Source organism: Protomyctophum parallelum, assembly GCF_964188405.1.
Source record: "Protomyctophum parallelum genome assembly, chromosome: 1".
Lineage (NCBI taxonomy): Eukaryota > Metazoa > Chordata > Actinopteri > Myctophiformes > Myctophidae > Protomyctophum > Protomyctophum parallelum.
The window spans coordinates 14,282,657-14,307,988 of NC_139697.1; the positions used below are offsets into that span (position 1 = coordinate 14,282,657).

The following is a 25,332-nucleotide window of genomic DNA, read 5'->3' on the forward strand; positions in this document are numbered from 1 at the left end:
TCACACGGACAAATGTGTGACTGAACTGTGCATTAAAAAATGTGGTGTGTAATTGTGTTGAAGAATGCTGAATAATGATTTACTTCTCTTCAATGAGGGGAGAGAAGTTTAGTGCACGTGTGAAGAGGTGGTGTTTGAGCGCGTGCGCGCGCACAGGAACACACACACACACACACACGCACAAACAACCACATGTGTGGAAAACACATAGTGTGGTGAAAATGTTGCAAACTTGCAATTTTCAATTGGGTTGCTTTAAAGTTAAAGTTAAAAAATCCAAAAGGTTGAAAGAAACCAAGTTGATTGAAATACAAAATAGGTTATTTGTTCAATTACAATTTGGAATTCCCTAACAAAGTAACAAAGCCAAAAAAGTTTTGTGATTAGTTAGGTAATAAACTGCATTTGTGTAAACTGTGTTTATCCAATGTCCACATTCTGTGAACAGACAGATGGGGGTGTTGAGATAAGGTTAGCAGACGCGACTGCTTATTCTCCTCCAGCTTGACCAAGTTAAGTTGGAGGAATGTGTAGATAAAGAATTAACCTTTTGTCCAGGCAGGAAGCCATAAAAACGGACAGGAGGTGAAATAATGCCATGGCAATCAGGTTTGACTGACATGGCAAGAATCTGCTTCTCCCAAATAAGAATGGAGGAGTGAGATAAAAGGGAAGAGGAACTAACCAAATATAGTTCACTTCCAGCAATCACATTATTAGTACAGACATTAAGTGACATTGATTTCTAATGAGTTGATGTGTTGTGTTATTTAGTGTGTTTTAAAAGTTGTATAAACGTTATAACTTAAAACCATGTTAAACGCCCGAATAGAAAAAATCGCTCAGATATGGAAAATTGATCAAAACCATATCAATTTTTCATATCTGCGTAGGGGGTGTTGAATTATATATGGATGTGCGAGAATGTGTTATCAGAAGTGTGGTAAATATATTTAGGTCATAATATTGATCAACTATTTCACACTGATGCAAGGGAGAACTGAGGGTCTCTCACTGCACATTCCATGGAAGCAACCTGGTAAAGGGGGTTGTGAGCTAATCTTGATTGTGAATACAAAGGGATTTATGACCTGGCCACAGGCTGGCAAGGAGAGAACTCTGAGTCACTGAGCAGATGTATAGGGAGAAGCCATGACCTGGTAAATTCTTCCTTTCATTGTAAAATGTGTTCTAAATGTAACCATTATTATACTGGGTTAGTAAAGCCTAGATAATATAAGAATGTAATGATCTTACAGCTAATCTAGACATTTTGATCTAGATAAGCAACAGCTCGCATGACCGGAAGTGGTGGGGCTGTTGCGAGGGGCTGATGTCAGAATCCACAGGCAAAGGTGTCTGTGGCTTCTCATTGGCTAAAGGACGGGGGCAGAAAAACTGACCCTGTCATTTGATTGGCTGCAAAGGCATTCTCTTTGGTCTAAGTACACTGTTGATGGAAAGTTGTAGTCAGATTCTACACCATACCACCGTGACAAGATAGAGATCAGCATGAGGCCAGCGGTAAATATAATCATATGATATGTGCATTATTCCATAAATATGTTATAAATGTTTAATATGATAATTAGGTTGTAACCAAATGTTTATTTGTGTTTCTTGTCTCCAACCAATAATCTTGAATGGTAGATTTAAAACCACATAGTTAAGTGGCACACGCCACACAAATATACAAGTGTTCAGTATTATCCACACTTCACCAAATGAGAGTAGGTTAGGCTTTAGACTTTAAGGCGTGCCAAATGCACAAGTTCCAGGGTACTATTTGTCAGTCTGCATTGGGGAAGTTTGAACAAACGTGTGAATGTTATATGTGTTTATGTTTAAGGAATGAACTAATAAAACCCTATAAAAAGCATGTTTGATTCGTAAAACAAGGAAATTATTGAAGCATTAAATAAATCAATTGTGCGTATTGAACGTAGCTTATCTGCTGTATCTCTTGGGAATTCGGATCCCGGCAAATCTCACCAAAAACCGGACAATGAAGCTTTCCACATCAAGCAAGAAACTGACCACCAACGTAGACTACTGGATATGGTTTTACAACCAATAGTCAAGCTACACAGAACAGGTTGGTAAAACCTTTACTACGTTAACTGTTACAAGCTTGAACATGTTTGAACACAACTGCGTCAATCCAGTCTCTGTGGATATACCAGATGGCAATAGGTTGTAGCTAATGATAATGTATATTTGAGAAACAAGGAGAGGCTTGTTTTAGAAATGAAGCATGGTTGAGTAAGAAACAATCAATTGTGTGACACTTCACACTGGAATCAAATCAACAATAGGACAGATATGGAACTAACAGCAGAAGTGTCATGTTCAAACATGTATTAATGTGTTTCTCTTATCTATCTTCTGTCTAGACTCCATACACCTCCTTGTGTGTAAAGAGGAGGTATTCACTGAGCAGCAGCAGAGAACCTCCAGTCTGGTCCTGGAGGAACCAGAGTCTCCACAGATTAAAGAAGAACAGGAGGAGAGAATATCCAGTCTGGTCCAGGAGGAACCAGCGTCTCCACAGATTAAAGAAGAACAGGAGGAGAGAACCTCCAGTCTGATCAAAGAGGAACCAGAGTATCCACAAATTAAAGAAGAACATGAGGAGATAACCTCCAGTCTGATCAAAGAGGAACCAGCGTCTCCACAGATTAAAGAGGAATATGATGAGCTACTTCAAAGATCAGAGGAGGATGGTGGATCAACAGACACATTACTATCAGTGAAACGCGAAGATGATGAAAACATACAAATTGAACCTGTAGCCAGCACCTCATCTCAACATATGAAAACACAAGCTGATGTAGAGGACTGTGGAACATCACAACCAACTAGTGATGACCAGCTTCTCTCTTCACACTGTTCTGAATCTGACATCACTGAAGACAGTGATGAGTGGGATGAGACCATGGATGGCCAGTCAACTTTAGTGAAATCACACAATACACAACACATGGGAGGAAATAGTTTGTCCTTGAGCAACAAGCTGCTCCATGACCTCAAATCACCCAAACAAAGTCACTCCATGAGAAGTCAAATAGGTAAATGTTTTTGTTGTGCAGATTGTGGTAAAATGTTTAATCGCAAGGAACATCTGAAGGCGCATACAATGATTCATTCAGGAGAAAAGCCATTTGTTTGTACAGTGTGTGACAAAGGCTTTAGTCAAAGGGGTGATCTAAAATCACACATGTTGACTCACACAGGGGAAAAACCTGTTACATGTACAGTTTGTGGCACAGGCTTTAGTCGAAAGGCTAATCTAAAATTACACATGATGACTCATACAGGGGAAAAGCTCTTTACGTGTACAGTTTGTGGCAAGGGCTGTAGTCAAATGAATGATCTAAAACGACACATGATGACTCATACAGGGGAAAAGCCCTTTACGTGTACAGTTTGTGGCATCGGTTGCAGTCAAAAGGGTAATCTAAAATTACACATGAGGACTCATACAGGGGAAAAGCCCTTTATGTGTACTGTTTGTGGCATGGGCTTTAGTCTAAAGGGTAATCTAAAAATACACATGAGGACTCATACAGGGGGAAAAGCCCTTTAAGTGTACAGTTTGTGAAAAAGGCTTTAGTCAGAATTGCGATCTAAAAACACATACAGTGTTTGCCCACATTCTTCAGCAATTAAAATGTCACATTCATTAATATTCACGGACGACTAGTGGTGCAATTGTAACTTCTCTCTGTGTTGACATATTGCATTTCAATGACTTAGTTTGATTATGTTTATATTCTCTGTATTATGTTGTCTTCATAAAATTGTAACAGAAAATATCTATCCGTAATTTCTTCTTTTTCAAATAAATTGTTGTCAGCTACACACCCTTTGTGTGTTCATTACAGGGGGGCTAGCCTCGATACCCAGGCTTTCATTTCGTCTGCGCGAAAGATGAAAGCCTGGAAAAAGCCGTGGGCTGAACCAGTCTAAAAGTGGGAGTCAACCCTTCCGGGTGGGCGTCGCTCTAAATGATGTGACGTAGCGCTGCACTAGGGGGGAGAGGAGGGGCCGGGTGTGACGGACAGATCGATGAGATCCAATCAGGGTGCGCGCTTTTCTGAGGCGCGACCCTCCCATCTAGGCCAGAAATGTCTCTGCTTAGGTCAGGCTACAGGGGGGCAGTCAGACAGATATTTTGAAGCCACTAAGGAAATCGGGACTTCCTGAAAGTTCATATAATGGCCTGTTGTGGCGCTGTCATTGGGCCAAAAAAACCCCCCATATCTCCATGTATTTGGGCCCAACTTCACATAGTATTACCTTAAAAAACATAGTCATGAATACTTTCTGCTTCCAGTAACTAGTTTAAAGTCTTATTTCTCATGTCATAATGTTCTTTTTGGAAAATGATGGTCCCATTTATTAAAACAATGACCATAAAGTCGCGTGTGTTCTGAGGGGCGTGGCTACCGTTACAGTATACGATCGGGAGTCACCCCCCGTTTGAGTCAAAATAAAAACAAACGAAGAAGAAGGGGGGAAGTCCCGCCTCGTTGTCTGGGCCAGCCAATGGCCAGCTGGGCCCAAACGGATCTAGAAAGATGGCGATTTACAATTCAAGGACTGACTGGCTTCAGAACCGGAGATGTGAATGTGTAACACCAAGGCGCCGTCCTCACTGTCAGGAAATACAGCGAAGGTTTTGGATTGAATAAACTCACTTTTCTCAAGGTTCAGGGGTTCTTCATTGTTGCATAAAAGGAACCAGAACAAATTATAATTAATATTATTATTAATATTAACACCCTGAGCCGGTAGGACGGAGTTCTTCGTTCAATCAATCGCTCAGGACGGAGATTGATAAAAAGGACACAGATTATTGATATCAAAACCGATCACATCGCTCCACAGGCTGAGAGCGTGCATTATTATTTCTAGTCGTAGGATACAGGAATTCCACCTTTATCTACCGTGTTGTGAATGTTCTGGAATGTTTAGGAGCATGTCTGTCCCATTGTTAATGGACAGGTGATAATGGGTTGGGGTGTGTAACCCTATTGCTGAATGGATCGACCAACCAATTTGCATGTGATCCTTTTAGTGTGATAAGTAGAGTGCATATAGCCTACTCCTACAGTATTGTGTGAATGGAGAGGAACATGTATAGGATTGGGAATCATTTGCATTTCAATTATTTAGACTGGAAAATACTTAGCATCCCTATGACAACATCTGATAGGTGACAAAAGCCATTTGTCACATTCCTAATCCTAAATTCACCGCACCCACTGCATACAGCAATAGTCATTGTATGAAGTCATTATCTCATGGTCAAATAGACATTTCACACATGCATGTTCAAAGGGCCACTTCAGCTCTTTTGAAACCATATCTTTCCTGGGGGGTTTCTGTGGGAAATGTGTGTTTTTAGACATTTTAGTATTTCAAAGTGTCTGTGATGTCATGGACACTGGTCTCACTGTTGGATTACTACAATGACCATAATGCTTTGCTGCACTTGTGGAGAGGGAGAGGGCTGTCTTTTTGAGACAACATGTATAGTTCAGGAAGGAAGTGAGACCAGTGTCCATGACATCATTGGTACTTTGAAATACTAAAATATCTAAAAACACGTATTACACACAAAAAAGTGTTTATTGTTTCCCAAACAACTTAAAATAAGATATGGTTGCAAAAGGGGTGAAATTGCCCTTTAAACGCAAGACAGTCTCGATTTTCTCTCCATGCTTATTTTCCAGTTAGTCTTGATATGATGGACTATTCAGTCCATCATATCATGTTTAACTACATGAACATGTCAAAACTACTACAGCTACTTTATTCCTATTTTGATGAAGGTGGAACATTTAAAATATATTCTCAGCTTCTAGACCATTGAGCCAGATAATGGACTCAGAACTTTAACAGTCACAATATCACCATCAAAGTCAGAGTAAATGTTTTATTTCCAACAGATGTTTTATGTAACAGTCTGATGACTCCGAATGCTGAATGTCTTCAGAAATATAAAGAAAGTTGAACATCAGTTCTTAAATCTTAACACTGGGTCGCTGTGTGGCAAATAATGCAATTTTAAAATACTGTACTATACTGGTCTATAAAGCATGGTTTGGGGTATCTGGTCGTGTGTTATATCATCAACTATTCATACCTCTATGGTCATTTGGGAAAGATTAGCTTTATGATCCTAGAAAAAAACCCATATAGTATTCAGTTCAATGTGTCATATATCTGGAACAAACTCCCTGAAAACTGCAGCTCTGCAACAACTCTGTTATATAAAATCATTTCATTGAGATCTTTTATTCTACACTGACAATGTATTAATTTATTTAAATGATCTTCATTTCCGTTCAAATCCAGGGTAGATTAGGAAAGTTACATAATGCCGCTGTACCTTTTTTGTTGTTTTGTAGTGAGCCTTGATTGGCCCGTTTAGTTCTTGGTGTGGCCCTCCCCACTCACTCTAATTGGCCCACTGTTAGTATTTAACAAGAGCTTGGTCTGCTTTGTGCCACTTTAATCTCTGCTAGTTGTTAAGAGCTGAACTTCTCATCTGCACTAGCTGAAGCATTTAGTCTTTGTTTTTGGTTCTACTTTACTACTTACTTTTATAATATTTTCGAGTTATGGCTTTACTACAAACATTGAAGTCCCTGGTCAACCAGAGACTATCTGCTGCTGCTGAAGAGATATTTGGGGTCATTGGAAGAATTCTAACAGAGTACGAGGATGAAGCTTTCCACATCAAGCAAGAAACTGACCACCAACGTAGACTACTGGATATGGTTTTACAACCAATAGTCAAGCTACACAGAACAGGTTGGTAAAACCTTTACTACGTTAACTGTTACAAGCTTGAACATGTTTGAACACAACTGCGTCAATCCAGTCTCTGTGGATATACCAGATGGCAATAGGTTGTAGCTAATGATAATGTATATTTGAGAAACAAGGAGAGGCTTGTTTTAGAAATGAAGCATGGTTGAGTAAGAAACAATCAATTGTGTGACACTTCACACTGGAATCAAATCAACAATAGGACAGATATGGAACTAACAGCAGAAGTGTCATGTTCAAACATGTATTAATGTGTTTCTCTTATCTATCTTCTGTCTAGACTCCATACACCTCCTTGTGTGTAAAGAGGAGGTATTCACTGAGCAGCAGCAGAGAACCTCCAGTCTGGTCCTGGAGGAACCAGAGTCTCCACAGATTAAAGAAGAACAGGAGGAGAGAATATCCAGTCTGGTCCAGGAGGAACCAGCGTCTCCACAGATTAAAGAAGAACAGGAGGAGAGAACCTCCAGTCTGATCAAAGAGGAACCAGAGTATCCACAAATTAAAGAAGAACATGAGGAGATAACCTCCAGTCTGATCAAAGAGGAACCAGCGTCTCCACAGATTAAAGAGGAATATGATGAGCTACTTCAAAGATCAGAGGAGGATGGTGGATCAACAGACACATTACTATCAGTGAAACGCGAAGATGATGAAAACATACAAATTGAACCTGTAGCCAGCACCTCATCTCAACATATGAAAACACAAGCTGATGTAGAGGACTGTGGAACATCACAACCAACTAGTGATGACCAGCTTCTCTCTTCACACTGTTCTGAATCTGACATCACTGAAGACAGTGATGAGTGGGATGAGACCATGGATGGCCAGTCAACTTTAGTGAAATCACACAATACACAACACATGGGAGGAAATAGTTTGTCCTTGAGCAACAAGCTGCTCCATGACCTCAAATCACCCAAACAAAGTCACTCCATGAGAAGTCAAATAGGTAAATGTTTTTGTTGTGCAGATTGTGGTAAAATGTTTAATCGCAAGGAACATCTGAAGGCGCATACAATGATTCATTCAGGAGAAAAGCCATTTGTTTGTACAGTGTGTGACAAAGGCTTTAGTCAAAGGGGTGATCTAAAATCACACATGTTGACTCACACAGGGGAAAAACCTGTTACATGTACAGTTTGTGGCACAGGCTTTAGTCGAAAGGCTAATCTAAAATTACACATGATGACTCATACAGGGGTAAAGCTCTTTACGTGTACAGTTTGTGGCAAGGGCTGTAGTCAAATGAATGATCTAAAACGACACATGATGACTCATACAGGGGAAAAGCCCTTTACGTGTACAGTTTGTGGCATCGGTTGCAGTCAAAAGGGTAATCTAAAATTACACATGAGGACTCATACAGGGGAAAAGCCCTTTATGTGTACTGTTTGTGGCATGGGCTGCAGTCAAAAGGGTAGTCTAAAAGTACACATGAGGACTCATACAGGGGAAAAGCCCTTTACGTGTACAGTTTGTGGCAAGGGCTGTATTCATAATGTGGCATTAAAAATACACATGAGGACTCATACAGGGGAAAAACCATTTACGTGTAAAGTTTGTGAAAAAGGCTTTAGTCAGATTTGCAATCTAAAAACACACATGAAGATGTGGCATAAAGAGGAAAAAGCTGTTAAATGATGAGTGTTTTCTTTTCTTCGAATAAGGCATTATCTTGACACTTAATGTCAATTATTCAGTTTAGTCCAGCTAGATACATTAAACATGATGTACTATACATCAATTGTTTTAATCAATTTTCAACTTGCATAATGACATGCCGATATTGATAAAACAATATGAGAAGCTGTGTTTGCCCACATTCTTCAGCAATTTAAATGTCACATTCATTAATATTCACAGACTAGTGGTGCAATTGTAACTTGTCTCTGTGTTGACATGTGTTGACTAACATAATTATCATCATATTGTATTCCAATGACTTAGTTTGATTATATGTTTAGATTCTCTGTGTTATGTGGTCTTCATAACATTTTAACAGAACATATTTACTCTGTAAAAAAGACTGGCTGCAATTTCTTCTTTTTCAAATAAAGGGTTGACAACTACACATCCTTTGTGTGTTTATTACAGAAAGCTCATCACAACACATGCTTCACCTTCAACTTACTGTGAACAATACAGTGACAAGAACTGCTTCATTTTACATCCTGCATGCCAAACTATTAATATAAGGAACATGATAGGAGTATTAATTAAATTAAACAGTCTACACATCTTTGACTTGAACTTTCTACATTGAACATGGCAGGAGTACGTCTTAATGTGACAGAGTGCATACTGTCCATTGTACTTAACCTGTGACTACATGTAGATCTAGCGTATAATAAGAAATGCTTCATGTTCTAACACTTGTGTGTAGTGATGGTGATAATAGTAGTTGTGGACGTGAGTTGATATGTTATCTGACAATTGGTATGAATGAAACATACAAATTTGTACACTCTCTGAGTTACAGACCCATTTGGTTCCTCCTAACCAGCAGGTCTGTGCATTGTCTTTTATTTATTTTATATGTGGTTTGGTTATTGACTTTTACACTCTTATCTGTTCTTGTGTTTTGTCATTCTCACTGCTGTTGCTGCTATGATATCGGAATTATTTCCCTTCTGGGATTAACAGTGGTTTATGTTATCTCATGTTATTGTGAGAGTGCTCGACGTGAATGTCTAACCCCAAGGCGCCGTCCTCACTGTCAGGAAAGACAGCGAAGGCTTTGGATTGAATAAACTCCCTTTTCTCAAGGTTCAGGGGTTCTTCATTGTTGCATATTCCATATGCCATATGGAAAAGGAACCAGAACGAAAAAATGAACTATTATTATTATTAATATTAACACCCTGAGCCGATAGGACGGAGTTCTCTGTTCAATCAATTAGTAACGCCCAGCGCTCAGGACGGAGATTGATAAAAAGGACAGATTATTGATATCAGAACCGATCGCATCGCTCCACAGGCTGGGACCGTGCATTATTATTTCTAGTCGTAGGATACAGGAATTCCACCTTTATCTACCGTGTTAGAAGACTGACTGGCTTCAGAACCGGAGATGTGAATGTGTAACACCAAGGCGCCGTCCTCACTGTCAGGAAATACAGCGAAGGCTTTGGATTGAATAAACTCACTTTTCTCAAGGTTCAGGGGTTCTTCATTGTTGCATAAAAGGAACCAGAACAAATTATAATTCATATTATTATTAATATTAACACCCTGAGCCGGTAGGACGGAGTTCTTCGTTCAATCAATCGCTCAGGACGGAGATTGATAAAAAGGAAACAGATTATTGATATCAAAACCGATCACATCGCTCCACAGGCTGAGAGCGTGCATTATTATTTCTAGTCGTAGGATACAGGAATTCCACCTTTATCTACCGTGTTGTGAATGTTCTGGAATGTTTAGGAGCATGTCTGTCCCATTGTTAATGGACAGGTGATAATGGGTTGGGGTGTGTAACCCTATTGCTGAATGGATCGACCAACCAATTTGCATGTGATCCTTTTAGTGTGATAAGTAGAGTGCATATAGCCTACTCCTACAGTATTGTGTGAATGGAGAGGAACATGTGTATATATAGGATTGGGAATCATTTGCATTTCAATTATTTAGACTGGAAAATACTTAGCATCCCTATGACAACATCTGATAGGTGACAAAAGCCATTTGTCACATTCCTAATCCTAAATTCACCGCACCCACTGCATACAGCAATAGTCATTGTATGAAGTCATTATCTCATGGTCAAATAGACATTTCACACATGCATGTTCAAAGGGCCACTTCAGCTCTTTTGAAACCATATCTTTCCTGGGGGGTTTCTGTGGGAAATGTGTGTTTTTAGACATTTTAGTATTTCAAAGTGTCTGTGATGTCATGGACACTGGTCTCACTGTTGGATTACTACAATGACCATAATGCTTTGCTGCACTTGTGGAGAGGGAGAGGGCTGTCTTTTTGAGACAACATGTATAGTTCAGGAAGGAAGTGAGACCAGTGTCCATGACATCATTGGTACTTTGAAATACTAAAATATCTAAAAACACGTATTACACACAAAAAAGTGTTTCTTGTTTCCCAAACAACTTAAAATAAGATACGGTTGCAAAAGGGGTGAAATTGCCCTTTAAACGCAAGACAGTCTCGAATTTCTCTCCATGCTTATTTTCCAGTTAGTCTTGATATGATGGACTATTCAGTCCATCATATCAAGTTTAACTACATGAACATGTCAAAACTACTACAGCTACTTTATTCCTATTTTGATGAAGGTGGAACATTTAAAATATATTCTCAGCTTCTAGACCATTGAGCCAGATAATGGACTCAGAACTTTAACAGTCACAATATCACCATCAAAGTCAGAGTAAATGTTTTATTTCCAACAGATGTTTTATGTAACAGTCTGATGACTCCGAATGCTGAATGTCTTCAGAAATATAAAGAAAGTTGAACATCAGTTCTTAAATCTTAACACTGGGTCGCTGTGTGGAAAATAATGCAATTTTAAAATACTGTACTATACTGGTCTATAAAGCATGGTTTGGGGTATCTGGTCGTGTGTTATATCATCAACTATTCATACCTCTATGGTCATTTGGGAAAGATTAGCTTTATGATCCTAGAAAAAAACCCATATAGTATTCAGTTCAATGTGTCATATATCTGGAACAAACTCCCTGAAAACTGCAGCTCTGCAACAACTCTGTTATATAAAATCATTTCATTGAGATTTTTTATTCTACACTGACAATGTATTAATTTATTTAAATGATCTTCATTTCCGTTCAAATCCAGGGTAGATTAGGAAAGTTACATAATGCCGCTGTACCTTTTTTGTTGTTTTGTAGTGAGCCTTGATTGGCCCGTTTAGTTCTTGGTGTGGCCCTCCCCACTCACTCTGATTGGCCCACTGTTAGTATTTAACAAGAGCTTGGTCTGCTTTGTGCCACTTTAATCTCTGCTAGTTGTTAAGAGATGAACTTCTCATCTGCACTAGCTGAAGCATTTAGTCTTTGTTTTTGGTTCTACTTTACTACTTACTTTTATAATATTTTCGAGTTATGGCTTTACTACAAACATTGAAGTCCCTGGTCAACCAGAGACTATCTGCTGCTGCTGAAGAGATATTTGGGGTCATTGGAAGAATTCTAACAGAGTACGAGGATGAAGCTTTCCACATCAAGCAAGAAACTGACCACCAACGTAGACTACTGGATATGGTTTTACAACCAATAGTCAAGCTACACAGAACAGGTTGGTAAAACCTTTACTACGTTAACTGTTACAAGCTTGAACATGTTTGAACACAACTGCGTCAATCCAGTCTCTGTGGATATACCAGATAGCAATAGGTTGTAGCTAATGATAATGTATATTTGAGAAACAAGGAGAGGCTTGTTTTAGAAATGAAGCATGGTTGAGTAAGGAACAATCAATTGTGTGACACTTCACACTGGAATCAAATCAACAATAGGACAGATATGGAACTAACAGCAGAAGTGTCATGTTCAAACATGTATTAATGTGTTTCTCTTATCTATCTTCTGTCTAGACTCCATACACCTCCTTGTGTGTAAAGAGGAGGTATTCACTGAGCAGCAGCAGAGAACCTCCTGTCTGGTCCTGGAGGAACCAGAGTCTCCACAGATTAAAGAAGAACAGGAGGAGAGAATATCCAGTCTGGTCCAGGAGGAACCAGCGTCTCCACAGATTAAAGAAGAACAGGAGGAGAGAACCTCCAGTCTGATCAAAGAGGAACCAGAGTATCCACAAATTAAAGAAGAACGTGAGGAGAGAACCTCCAGTCTGATCAAAGAGGAACCAGCGTCTCCACAGATTAAAGAGGAACATGATGAGCTACTTCAAAGATCAGAGGAGGATGGTGGATCAACAGAGACATTACTATCAGTGAAACACGAAGATGATGATGAAAACATACAAATAGAACCTGTAGCCAGCACCTCATCTCAACATATGGAAACACAAGCTGATGTAGAGGACTGTGGAACATCACAACCAACTAGTGATGATCAGCTCCTCTCTTCACACTATTCTGAATCTGACCTCATTGAAGACAGTGATGAGACCATGGGTGGCCAGTCAAGTTTAAACACTTGTACACACAATACACAACACATGGGAGGAAATAGTTTGTCTTTGAGCAACAAGCTGCTCAATGACCTCAAATCACCCAAACAAAGTCACTCCATGAGCAGTCAAATAGGTAAAAAATGTTTTTGTTGTGCAGATTGTGGTAAAATGTTTCATCGCAAGGGACATCTGAAGGCTCACACAATGATTCATTCAGGGGAAACGGTATTTGTTTGTACAGTGTGTGACAAAGGCTTTAGTGTAAGCCGTGATCTAAAACGACACATGGTGACTCATACAGGGGAAAAGCCCTTTACGTGTGCATTTTGTGGCATGGGCTGCAGTCAAAAAAGTAGTCTAAAAGTACACATGAGGACTCACACAGGGGAAAAGCTCTTTACGTGTACAGTTTGTGGCACCGGCTTTAGTCGAAAGGATAATCTAAAAGTACACATGATGATTCACACAGGGGAAAAGCCCTTTACGTGTACAGTTTGTGACAAAGGCTTTAAGCTAAAGACTGATCTAAAACGACACATGATGACTCATACAGGGGAAAAGCCCTTTACGTGTACAGTGTGTGGCATGGGCTGCAGTCAAAAAAGTAGTCTAAAAGTACACATGAGGACTCACACAGGGGAAAAGCTCTTTATGTGTACAGTTTGTGGCAAGGGCTGTATTCATAATGTGGCATTAAAAATACACATGAGGACTCATACAGGGGAAAAACCCTTTATGTGTACTGTTTGTGGCATGGGCTGCAGTCAAAAGGGTAGTCTAAAAGTACACATGAGGACTCATACAGGGGAAAAGCCCTTTACGTGTACAGTTTGTGGCAAGGGCTGTATTCATAATGTGGCATTAAAAATACACATGAGGACTCATACAGGGGAAAAACCATTTACGTGTAAAGTTTGTGAAAAAGGCTTTAGTCAGATTTGCAATCTAAAAACACACATGAAGATGTGGCATAAAGAGGAAAAAGCTGTTAAATGATGAGTGTTTTCTTTTCTTCGAATAAGGCATTATCTTGACACTTAATGTCAATTATTCAGTTTAGTCCAGCTAGATACATTAAACATGATGTACTATACATCAATTGTTTTAATCAATTTTCAACTTGCATAATGACCTGCCGATATTGATAAAACAATATGAGAAGCTGTGTTTGCCCACATTCTTCAGCAATTTAAATGTCACATTCATTAATATTCACAGACTAGTGGTGCAATTGTAACTTGTCTCTGTGTTGACATGTGTTGACTAACATAATTATCATCATATTGTATTCCAATGACTTAGTTTGATTATATGTTTAGATTCTCTGTGTTATGTTGTCTTCATAACATTTTAACAGAACATATTTACTCTGTAAAAAAGACTGGCTGCAATTTCTTCTTTTTCAAATAAAGGGTTGACAACTACACATCCTTTGTGTGTTTATTACAGAAAGCTCATCACAACACATGCTTCACCTTCAACTTACTGTGAACAATACAGTGACAAGAACTGCTTCATTTTACATCCTGCATGCCAAACTATTAATATAAGGAACATGATAGGAGTATTAATTAAATTAAACAGTCTACACATCTTTGACTTGAACTTTCTACATTGAACATGGCAGGAGTACGTCTTAATGTGACAGAGTGCATACTGTCCATTGTACTTAACCTGTACAGGGGCGACTGTGGCTCATGAGGTAGAGCAGGTCGTCCAATGATCCATGGGTCGGCGGTTCGAATCCCGGCTCCTCCTGTCTACATGTCGAAGTGTCCTTGGGCAAGACACTGAACCCCAAATTGCTCCCGATGTGCTGGTTGGTACCTTGCATGGCTTCCGCCGCAATCGGTGTATGAATGGGTGAATGTAATGCACAATCTATGTAAAGCGCTTTGGATAAAAGCGCTATATAAATGCACCATTTACCATTTACCATTTTAACCTGTGACTACATGTAGATCTAGCGTATAATAAGAAATGCTTCATGTTCTAACACTTGTGTGTAGTGATGGTGATAATAGTAGTTGTGGACGTGAGTTGATATGTTATCTGACAATTGGTATGAATGAAACATACAAATTTGTACACTCTCTGAGTTACAGACCCATTTGGTTCCTCCTAACCAGCAGGTCTGTGCATTGTCTTTTATTTATTTTATATGTGGTTTGGTTATTGACTTTTACACTCTTATCTGTTCTTGTGTTTTGTCATTCTCACTGCTGTTGCTGCTATGATATCGGAATTATTTCCCTTCTGGGATTAACAGTGGTTTATGTTATCTCATGTTATTGTGAGAGTGCTCGACGTGAATGTCTAACCCCAAGGCGCCGTCCTCACTGTCAGGAAAGACAGCGAAGGCTTTGGATTGAATAAACTCCCTTTTCTCAAGGTTCAGGGGTTCTTCATTGTTGCATATTCCATATGCCATATGGAAAAGGAACCAGAACGAAAAAATGAACTATTATTATTATTAATATTAACACCCTGAGCCGATAGGACGGAGTTCTCTGTTCAATCAATTAGTAACGCCCAGCGCTCAGGACGGAGATTGATAAAAAGGACAGATTATTGATATCAGAACCGATCGCATCGCTCCACAGGCTGGGACCGTGCATTATTATTTCTAGTCGTAGGATACAGGAATTCCACCTTTATCTACCGTGTTAGAAGACTGACTGGCTTCAGAACCGGAGATGTGAATGTGTAACACCAAGGCGCCGTCCTCACTGTCAGGAAATACAGCGAAGGCTTTGGATTGAATAAACTCACTTTTCTCAAGGTTCAGGGGTTCTTCATTGTTGCATAAAAGGAACCAGAACAAATTATAATTCATATTATTATTAATATTAACACCCTGAGCCGGTAGGACGGAGTTCTTCGTTCAATCAATCGCTCAGGACGGAGATTGATAAAAAGGAAACAGATTATTGATATAAAAACCGATCACATCGCTCCACAGGCTGAGAGCGTGCATTATTATTTCTAGTCGTAGGATACAGGAATTCCACCTTTATCTACCGTGTTGTGAATGTTCTGGAATGTTTAGGAGCATGTCTGTCCCATTGTTAATGGACAGGTGATAATGGGTTGGGGTGTGTAACCCTATTGCTGAATGGATCGACCAACCAATTTGCATGTGATCCTTTTAGTGTGATAAGTAGAGTGCATATAGCCTACTCCTACAGTATTGTGTGAATGGAGAGGAACATGTGTATATATAGGATTGGGAATCATTTGCATTTCAATTATTTAGACTGGAAAATACTTAGCATCCCTATGACAACATCTGATAGGTGACAAAAGCCATTTGTCACATTCCTAATCCTAAATTCACCGCACCCACTGCATACAGCAATAGTCATTGTATGAAGTCATTATCTCATGGTCAAATAGACATTTCACACATGCATGTTCAAAGGGCCACTTCAGCTCTTTTGAAACCATATCTTTCCTGGGGGGTTTCTGTGGGAAATGTGTGTTTTTAGACATTTTAGTATTTCAAAGTGTCTGTGATGTCATGGACACTGGTCTCACTGTTGGATTACTACAATGACCATAATGCTTTGCTGCACTTGTGGAGAGGGAGAGGGCTGTCTTTTTGAGACAACATGTATAGTTCAGGAAGGAAGTGAGACCAGTGTCCATGACATCATTGGTACTTTGAAATACTAAAATATCACAAAAAAGTGTTTCTTGTTTCCCAAACAACTTAAAATAAGATACGGTTGCAAAAGGGGTGAAATTGCCCTTTAAACGCAAGACAGTCTCGATTTTCTCTCCATGCTTATTTTCCAGTTAGTCTTGATATGATGGACTATTCAGTCCATCATATCAAGTTTAACTACATGTCAAAACTACTACAGCTACTTTATTCCTATTTTGATGAAGGTGGAACATTTAAAATATATTCTCAGCTTCTAGACCATTGAGCCAGATAATGGACTCAGAACTTTAACAGTCACAATATCACCATCAAAGTCAGAGTAAATGTTTTATTTCCAACAGATGTTTTATGTAACACTCTGATGACTCCGAATGCTGAATGTCTTCAGAAATATAAAGAAAGTTGAACATCAGTTCTTAAATCTTAACACTGGGTCGCTGTGTGGAAAATAATGCAATTTTAAAATACTGTACTATACTGGTCTATAAAGCATGGTTTGGGGTATCTGGTCGTGTGTTATATCATCAACTATTCATACCTCTATGGTCATTTGGGAAAGATTAGCTTTATGATCCTAGAAAAAAACCCATATAGTATTCAGTTCAATGTGTCATATATCTGGAACAAACTCCCTGAAAACTGCAGCTCTGCAACAACTCTGTTATATAAAATCATTTCATTGAGATTTTTTATTCTACACTGACAATGTATTCATTTATTTAAATGATCTTCATTTCCGTTCAAATCCAGGGTAGATTAGGAAAGTTACATAATGCCGCTGTACCTTTTTTGTTGTTTTGTAGTGAGCCTTGATTGGCCCGTTTAGTTCTTGGTGTGGCCCTCCCCACTCACTCTGATTGGCCCACTGTTAGTATTTAACAAGAGCTTGGTCTGCTTTGTGCCACTTTAATCTCTGCTAGTTGTTAAGAGCTGAACTTCTCATCTGCACTAGCTGAAGCATTTAGTCTTTGTTTTTGGTTCTACTTTACTACTTACTTTTATAATATTTTCGAGTTATGGCTTTACTACAAACATTGAAGTCCCTGGTCAACCAGAGACTATCTGCTGCTGCTGAAGAGATATTTGGGGTCATTGGAAGAATTCTAACAGAGTACGAGGATGAAGCTTTCCACATCAAGCAAGAAACTGACCACCAACGTAGACTACTGGATATGGTTTTACAACCAATAGTCAAGCTACACAGAACAGGTTGGTAAAACCTTTACTACGTTAACTGTTACAAGCTTGAACATGTTTGAACACAACTGCGTCAATCCAGTCTCTGTGGATATACCAGATAGCAATAGGTTGTAGCTAATGATAATGTATATTTGAGAAACAAGGAGAGGCTTGTTTTAGAAATGAAGCATGGTTGAGTAAGGAACAATCAATTGTGTGACACTTCACACTGGAATCAAATCAACAATAGGACAGATATGGAACTAACAGCAGAAGTGTCATGTTCAAACATGTATTAATGTGTTTCTCTTATCTATCTTCTGTCTAGACTCCATACACCTCCTTGTGTGTAAAGAGGAGGTATTCACTGAGCAGCAGCAGAGAACCTCCTGTCTGGTCCTGGAGGAACCAGAGTCTCCACAGATTAAAGAAGAACAGGAGGAGAGAATATCCAGTCTGGTCCAGGAGGAACCAGCGTCTCCACAGATTAAAGAAGAACAGGAGGAGAGAACCTCCAGTCTGATCAAAGAGGAACCAGAGTATCCACAAATTAAAGAAGAACATGAGGAGAGAACCTCCAGTCTGATCAAAGAGGAACCAGCGTCTCCACAGATTAAAGAGGAACATGATGAGCTACTTCAAAGATCAGAGGAGGATGGTGGATCAACAGAGACATTACTATCAGTGAAACACGAAGATGATGATGAAAACATACAAATAGAACCTGTAGCCAGCACCTCATCTCAACATATGGAAACACAAGCTGATGTAGAGGACTGTGGAACATCACAACCAACTAGTGATGATCAGCTCCTCTCTTCACACTATTCTGAATCTGACCTCATTGAAGACAGTGATGAGTCCATGGGTGGCCAGTCAAGTTTAAACACTTGTACACACAATACACAACACATGGGAGGAAATAGTTTGTCTTTGAGCAACAAGCTGCTCAATGACCTCAAATCACCCAAACAAAGTCACTCCATGAGCAGTCAAATAGGTAAAAAATGTTTTTGTTGTGCAGATTGTGGTAAAATGTTTCATCGCAAGGGACATCTGAAGGCTCACACAATGATTCATTCAGGGGAAACGGCATTTGTTTGTACAGTGTGTGACAAAGGCTTTAGTGTAAGCCGTGATCTAAAACGACACATGGTGACTCATACAGGGGAAAAGCCCTTTACGTGTGCATTTTGTGGCATGGGCTGCAGTCAAAAAAGTAGTCTAAAAGTACACATGAGGACTCACACAGGGGAAAAGCTCTTTACGTGTACAGTTTGTGGCACCGGCTTTAGTCGAAAGGATAATCTAAAATTACACATGATGATTCACACAGGGGAAAAGCCCTTTACGTGTACAGTTTGTGACAAAGGCTTTAAGCTAAAGACTGATCTAAAACGACACATGATGACTCATACAGGGGAAAAGCCCTTTACGTGTACAGTGTGTGGCATGGGCTGCAGTCAAAAAAGTAGTCTAAAAGTACACATGAGGACTCACACAGGGGAAAAGCTCTTTATGTGTACAGTTTGTGGCAAGGGCTGTATTCATAATGTGGCATTAAAAATACACATGAGGACTCATACAGGGGAAAAACCATTTACGTGTACAGTTTGTGAAAAAGGCTTTAGTCAGAATTGCAATCTAAAAACACACATGAAGATGTGTCATAAAGAGGAAAAAGCTGTTAAATGATTGCAGGCATTGAAGGCATTATCTTGACACTTAATGTAAATTATTCAGTTTAGTCCAGCTAGATACATTAAACATGATGTACTATACATCAATAGTTTTAATCAATTTTCAACTTGCATAATGACCTGATGATATTGATATAGCAATATGAGAAGCAGTGTTTGCCCACATTATTCAGCAATACAACTTTCACATTCATTAATATTCACGGACTAGTGGTGCAATTGTAACCTGTCTCTGTGTTGACTAACATATCATCATAGTGTATTTCACTGACTTAGTTTGATTATATGTTTAGATTCTCTGTATTATGTTGTCTTCATAAAATTGTATCGGAACATATCTATCAGTAATTTCTTCTTTTTCAAATAAAGTGTTACAGCTACACACACACAGCTATCCTTTGTGTGTTCATTACAGAAAGCTCATCACAACACATGTGCTTCACCTTCAACTTGTACTGTGAACAATACAGTGACAAGAACTGCTTCATTTTACATCCTGTATGCCAAACTATTACTATAAGGAACATGAGAGGAGTAATTAGTAAATTAAACAGTCTACACATCTTTGACTTTAACTTTCTACATTGAACATGGCAGGAGTATGTCTTAATGTTACAGAGTGCTCACTGTCCATTGTACTTAACCTGTGACTACATGTAGATCTAGCGTATAATAAGAAATGCTTCATGTTCTAACAATTGTGTGTAAGGATGGTGACGCATCCCTTAGTAATACTGTGATGATGGTTAAAACTATGACAAAATAATAGTAGTTGTGAGTTGATATGTTATCTGACAATTGGTATGAATGAAACATACAAATTTGTACACTCTCTGAGTTACAGACCCATTTGGTTCCTCCTAACCAGCAGGTCTGTGCATTGTCTTATTTATTTTATATGTGGTTTGGTTCTTGACTTTTACACTCTTATCTGTTCCTGTGTTTTATCATTCTCACTGCTGTTGCTGCTATGATATGATATCGGAATTATTTCCCTTCTGGGATCAACAGTGGTTTATCTTATCTCATCTTATCGTGAGAGTGCTCGACTTGAATGTGTAACCCCAAGGCGCCGTCCTCGCTGTCAGGAAAGAGAGCGAAGGCTTTGGATTGAATAAACTCCTTTTTCTCAAGGTTTCTTCATTGTTGCATATTCCATATGCCAATATGCCATATGGAAAACGAACCAGAACAAAAAAAATGAACTATTATTATTAATATTAACACCCTGAGCGGGTAGGACAGAGTTCTCCGTTCAATCAATTAGTAACGCCCAGCGCTCAGGACGGAGATTGATAAAAAGGACAGAGATTATTGATATCAAAACCGATCCCATCGCTCCACAGGCTGTTGTGCAACATTCGGTCTAGTTCTGTTCTTCCACGTCTCCATGGATTAAAGTTCTCAGTCAACTGATTTCAGTCATTTGGATTCTAGACTATAGAAGCCAGCGTGTGCTCTATGAAAGCATGTCGTGCACCGGACATGAGCTTGTGGATCTCAGACTTTCTGTCATTTGGTTATATTAAGATGAAAGAGTATTTTGAAGTGGTCAAATTAGCAATACAATACATGTTTAGAAGCATCGTCCAATCCATAAACACAGAATGTTGAAAGCCTCAACCCGCAAGTTCTTCAACTGTTTGGCAGTTTGTAGAATAGCAACACCATAGGTTTAGAATGATGTTATCTAAAACACTACATTTTCAGTCATGAGATTTAATTGTATCTTTATTCTCCCTCCTCCAGGTGCGCGTAGGGGAGGTTGGCGGGAACACTCTGGGTTTCTACGGCTGTCAGATGAGTCCCGACGGCTCCATGATGGTGGCGCACGCCTTCCACGGAGCGCTACACCTCTGGTACCTCAAACAGGTGAGTGATGAGGGCCTTCCACGGAGCGCTACACCTCTGGTACCTCAAACAGGTGAGTGATGAGGGCCTTCCACGGAGCGCTACACCTCTGGTACCTCAAACAGGTGAGTGAGGGCCTTACATTTATTTTTGTATTATTATTATTTATTTATTTTACCCCCTTTTTCTTCCCAATTTCTGGGCGGGAACGCCTTTTGGTGTTTTACCCCCTCAGGCCGGGAACCCATTTTTGGGTTCTGTACAGTATGTACAGTATTAAAAAAATACAAAAAAATTGATGCAGCTATATAAATATTTGAAGTTTTTCCAGAAAACTTAGGTCAGGCTTTAGAAGGCATTTTTAGAATCGGCCTTAGGCCTAATTAAAACATACGTTTTACATTGCCAAAGCAAGTGTCAAAATATAATACAAACTGTTTTAAAATGAGGAAAGTATAATACAGTTGGAGGGGGTACGTCATTGTGTAAACAGAGCTATATATACATGTTATATATTTACAGGATATTAAGCTTTTTGAAACAAATGGCAGCAATCTTTTGCAGTCACTTTGGGACACATAGCAGAACGTCTTCTCAAAACTATTTTAAAAAGTATACATGCAAAGCCTCAAGCCTCAGATCTAAAAATGTGTTTAAAGGTAGCAGCTATCCGCTATGACTATATCTGCAGTAGGAGTAGTCCTTAGGCTAACCTGTGTGTGTAAATGGTGCAATTGTATAGCGCCTTTATCCAAGTATTTTACATAGATTGTGTATTACATTCACCCATTCACACACCAATGGCGGGTGGAAACCATGCAGGTTACGAAAACCTGCTCATCAGGAGCAATTAGGGGTTCAGTGTCTTGCTCAAGGACACTTCGACACTAACTCTGGGGGAGCCCGCAGGTTCGAACTGGGAACCTTGGGGTTCCCATCCGGCCACTCTACCCCTGATCCACTGTGTGTGTGTGTGTGTGTGTGTGTGTGTGTGTGTGTGTGTGTGTGTGTGTGTGTGCGTGTGCGTGTGTGCGTACGTGGCTGCATGTGTGCGTGTCTGAGAAGATGGAGAGCCATAGATAACGGTGTTTTGTGTAATTAGTCCCACCACCTCCCCTGACTGTCAGTCACCGTGACTATAACCGCGCCTGGCGTTCCCGGGGGACGCGGCGTGGAGGTGTGAGGTCACGGCCCGGGTTCACGGACGGTTCCATTCCAATTACACTTCCCTTTGAAGACGAGATACGGTGCTCGGCGCAGCACCGCGGCTTCCCGCTAGCTTTCAAAGGGATTAGTTAATGGACGAAAATGTAATTCCTAATTAATCCATTCTGGGCGGGAACCCCATTTGGTGTTTGACGCGTTATGTTATACTTTAGCTATTGAAAAATAGCAGATCTACAATCTCATAGCGTGGCACCGAGTGCCGCGCTACAAGCTCGTAGGTCTGCTATTTTTAGAAAAACCGTGAGAAAGGGGCGCACATCTTATACTTTCAGAGCGAACGTTTTAACTCAAATCTTTGCTTCTGGGTGGGGTGCCTGGAATAACATATTTTCAGATGGTGGTCGGCGGCCAATTACGTATAATTCTGAGGGTCCTTGACATGAAAATATTTGAGAACGACTGACATATAAGAAACATAGGTTTTTCAGGAAAAACTGTCAGGATTTAGAAGACCTTTTTTCGACGTCAGGCCTAAATGGGTTAAAGCAACCTGAGCTATTTCTAGTTCACACACCTGTGATATTGATGTGCACCGTTCACATGCAGGGGGAACATTTAATGAGCCTTCCGCAGTGTCACCGTACAAGCTGTTTGTACTTAGACATGCATGGCTTAATCTGCATGCTACGACCAGGTATATAGGCCTCCTGTTGTGGAACAGCAGGAATGATATGGCTAAAACCGTGTGTGTGTGTGTGTGTGTGTGTGTGTGTGTGTGTCACACTGTTTCACAAATTGCACGTTAAGGAAAGGAGGACTTGGTCATGCAAACATGTTTCAGTCGCTACTATCTATCTAGGGATGAACTGATAAAAGTCACATTTTTACAATGACACCTCCTTTTCGATGGGAATTTGCATTTAACTCCCCTTGTGCTTAATGTACAGTAAGTCGCTCTGGATTAAGAGCGTCTGCTAAATGCCTAAAGTGTAAATTGTCTTGTGGTCTCCTGAAGAAACCAGCCAATCACCTCCATGGATGGAGGTGGCAGAGCGTTTCAATTCACCTCCAAAATGTGTGTGAACTGAGTGTGAACTGAGTGGTGCAACTCCCCTCTCCCCCCTCCTCTCTCTCTCTCACTATCTCTCTCTGTTTCTGGCACAACAGCGCCCCTACTGGTACTCATAGTCATACTGGTGCTTATAGGTTAACACGGACATTGCTGTTCCTTGGAGTGGTTGCACCACTCAATAAAGATAAAGAAAACTTTATTGTCCATTAAATTGACATGAAATGAAATGTGTCTTTGGCACAGTTACAACAATAAAACTAAAATACACAGATGCATTCAAATACTATATAAAATGTATTCACATAAACACAGCAACAGTGATCATGAACAGTGGGGATTAGGTGAACTATTTAAACATTTTCTTATTTAAAATGTCCTCAGCAGTTGGCAAACTTGGCACAAACGAAGTTTTGTAACCCTTCTTTTTAGCTAGTTTTGCCCTAAGCCTCCTGCCCGATGGCAACAAGTCAAATTCAGAGCGAAGAGGGTGGGTTAGAATCATTGTAAATCTGAATTGCTTTTCTTTTATGAACATGACTTAATAACTTAATATGTACAGCAGACATATTCATTTGCTATATCAAATGCTGTAAATGAGCTGTGTTGAGCTAAAGGTTATTACTATTATTGTTGTATACAGTGTTGTAGAACAACGTTGTTTGGCTGTGGTGGTGGTCCCTCTAGAAATGAAGAGAACGTCTATTTAAAGAGAAGCGTTTGAAGGGAATGCTTTGTAGGAGAGAAAGTTGGAACAGTTAAAATTACCTTATTTTAACTGGTTTAATTTAGTTAATTTTAGTTTAGTTTATTTGTTTATTTTGTTATTTTTTTCCCAATCCAATCCACTATATAGTACTTTTTTCCAACGCAATGTTAACACATTGCTGTATTGAAAATATTAAGTCATGGATCATGATTTAACACATTCTTACTGATAATAGTCTGAACTAATTATTCTAAACCAGTCATTCTTAACCCTTGTTTCCCATTTCAAGGACCCCCAGTAAGATAAACCATTAGGCCCTGGACCTTTGGTGTAGCGGTCCGGGCGCCTAGGCTCAGTGTAGCCTGACAGCGCGTCGCAGGTTCGAGTCCCGATCCCGATAGCCTTTGCTGCGTATCGAATCAAATCAAATCAAATCAGCCTTTATTTATATAACACAACCAAGGTTGACCAAAGTGCTTCACAACAAAATAAATTTAAGCAAAATACAAATGCATCAAGCAGAGCATATAGAAAAACATATATAACATTGAAAGCCAAGGATAAAAGGTGCGTTTTTAGTAATAATGGGGGGGAAAAGCCACGGTCACCTTTTGTTCTGAGGGTTGGGGTTGTTTGCACAGTCAGCAGTCCCCGTCTCTCTCTCTCTCTCTCTCAAATACATATAATATATTATATATATAAAAAAATAGAATAGGGCAGGCCCGGCAGGGACCCTCATAACTATGAGGGTAGACAAATGCAAATGCCCCCAAAAAATGCAAAATGTAACCGTTTGATCACAATATACAGTATGATGCTGGATGTCATTTCGGAAGCCATTTCTGCGCCCCCTACTAATCAAGCATGACCATTTCCATGCAAATTATTTATTGTTATGCGTCAAGTTCATAGACTGTAAAAAATATGGACAAAGCGTTCCGCAGGTCTAACATGAACGTAAAATGAAGCCTGTCAGTCCTTGAATTGTACATCGCCATCTTTCTAGATCCGTTTGGGCCCAGCTGGCCATTGG

The 25,332-nt window shown here is 39.6% G+C and overlaps 1 protein-coding gene across 1 annotated transcript in view; it reads left to right on the forward strand.

The window, feature by feature from the left end:
- Positions 1–25,332, forward strand: part of elp2 (elongator acetyltransferase complex subunit 2) — a gene marked incomplete at its 5' end in the record, with an annotated part of 121,763 nt that overhangs the window by 46,132 nt on the left and 50,299 nt on the right. The window contains one exon of the mRNA XM_083783380.1: positions 21,253–21,375. Within this exon, the coding sequence (XP_083639506.1) occupies positions 21,253–21,375 (123 nt within the window). The remainder of the gene's footprint in view (positions 1–21,252; positions 21,376–25,332) is intronic.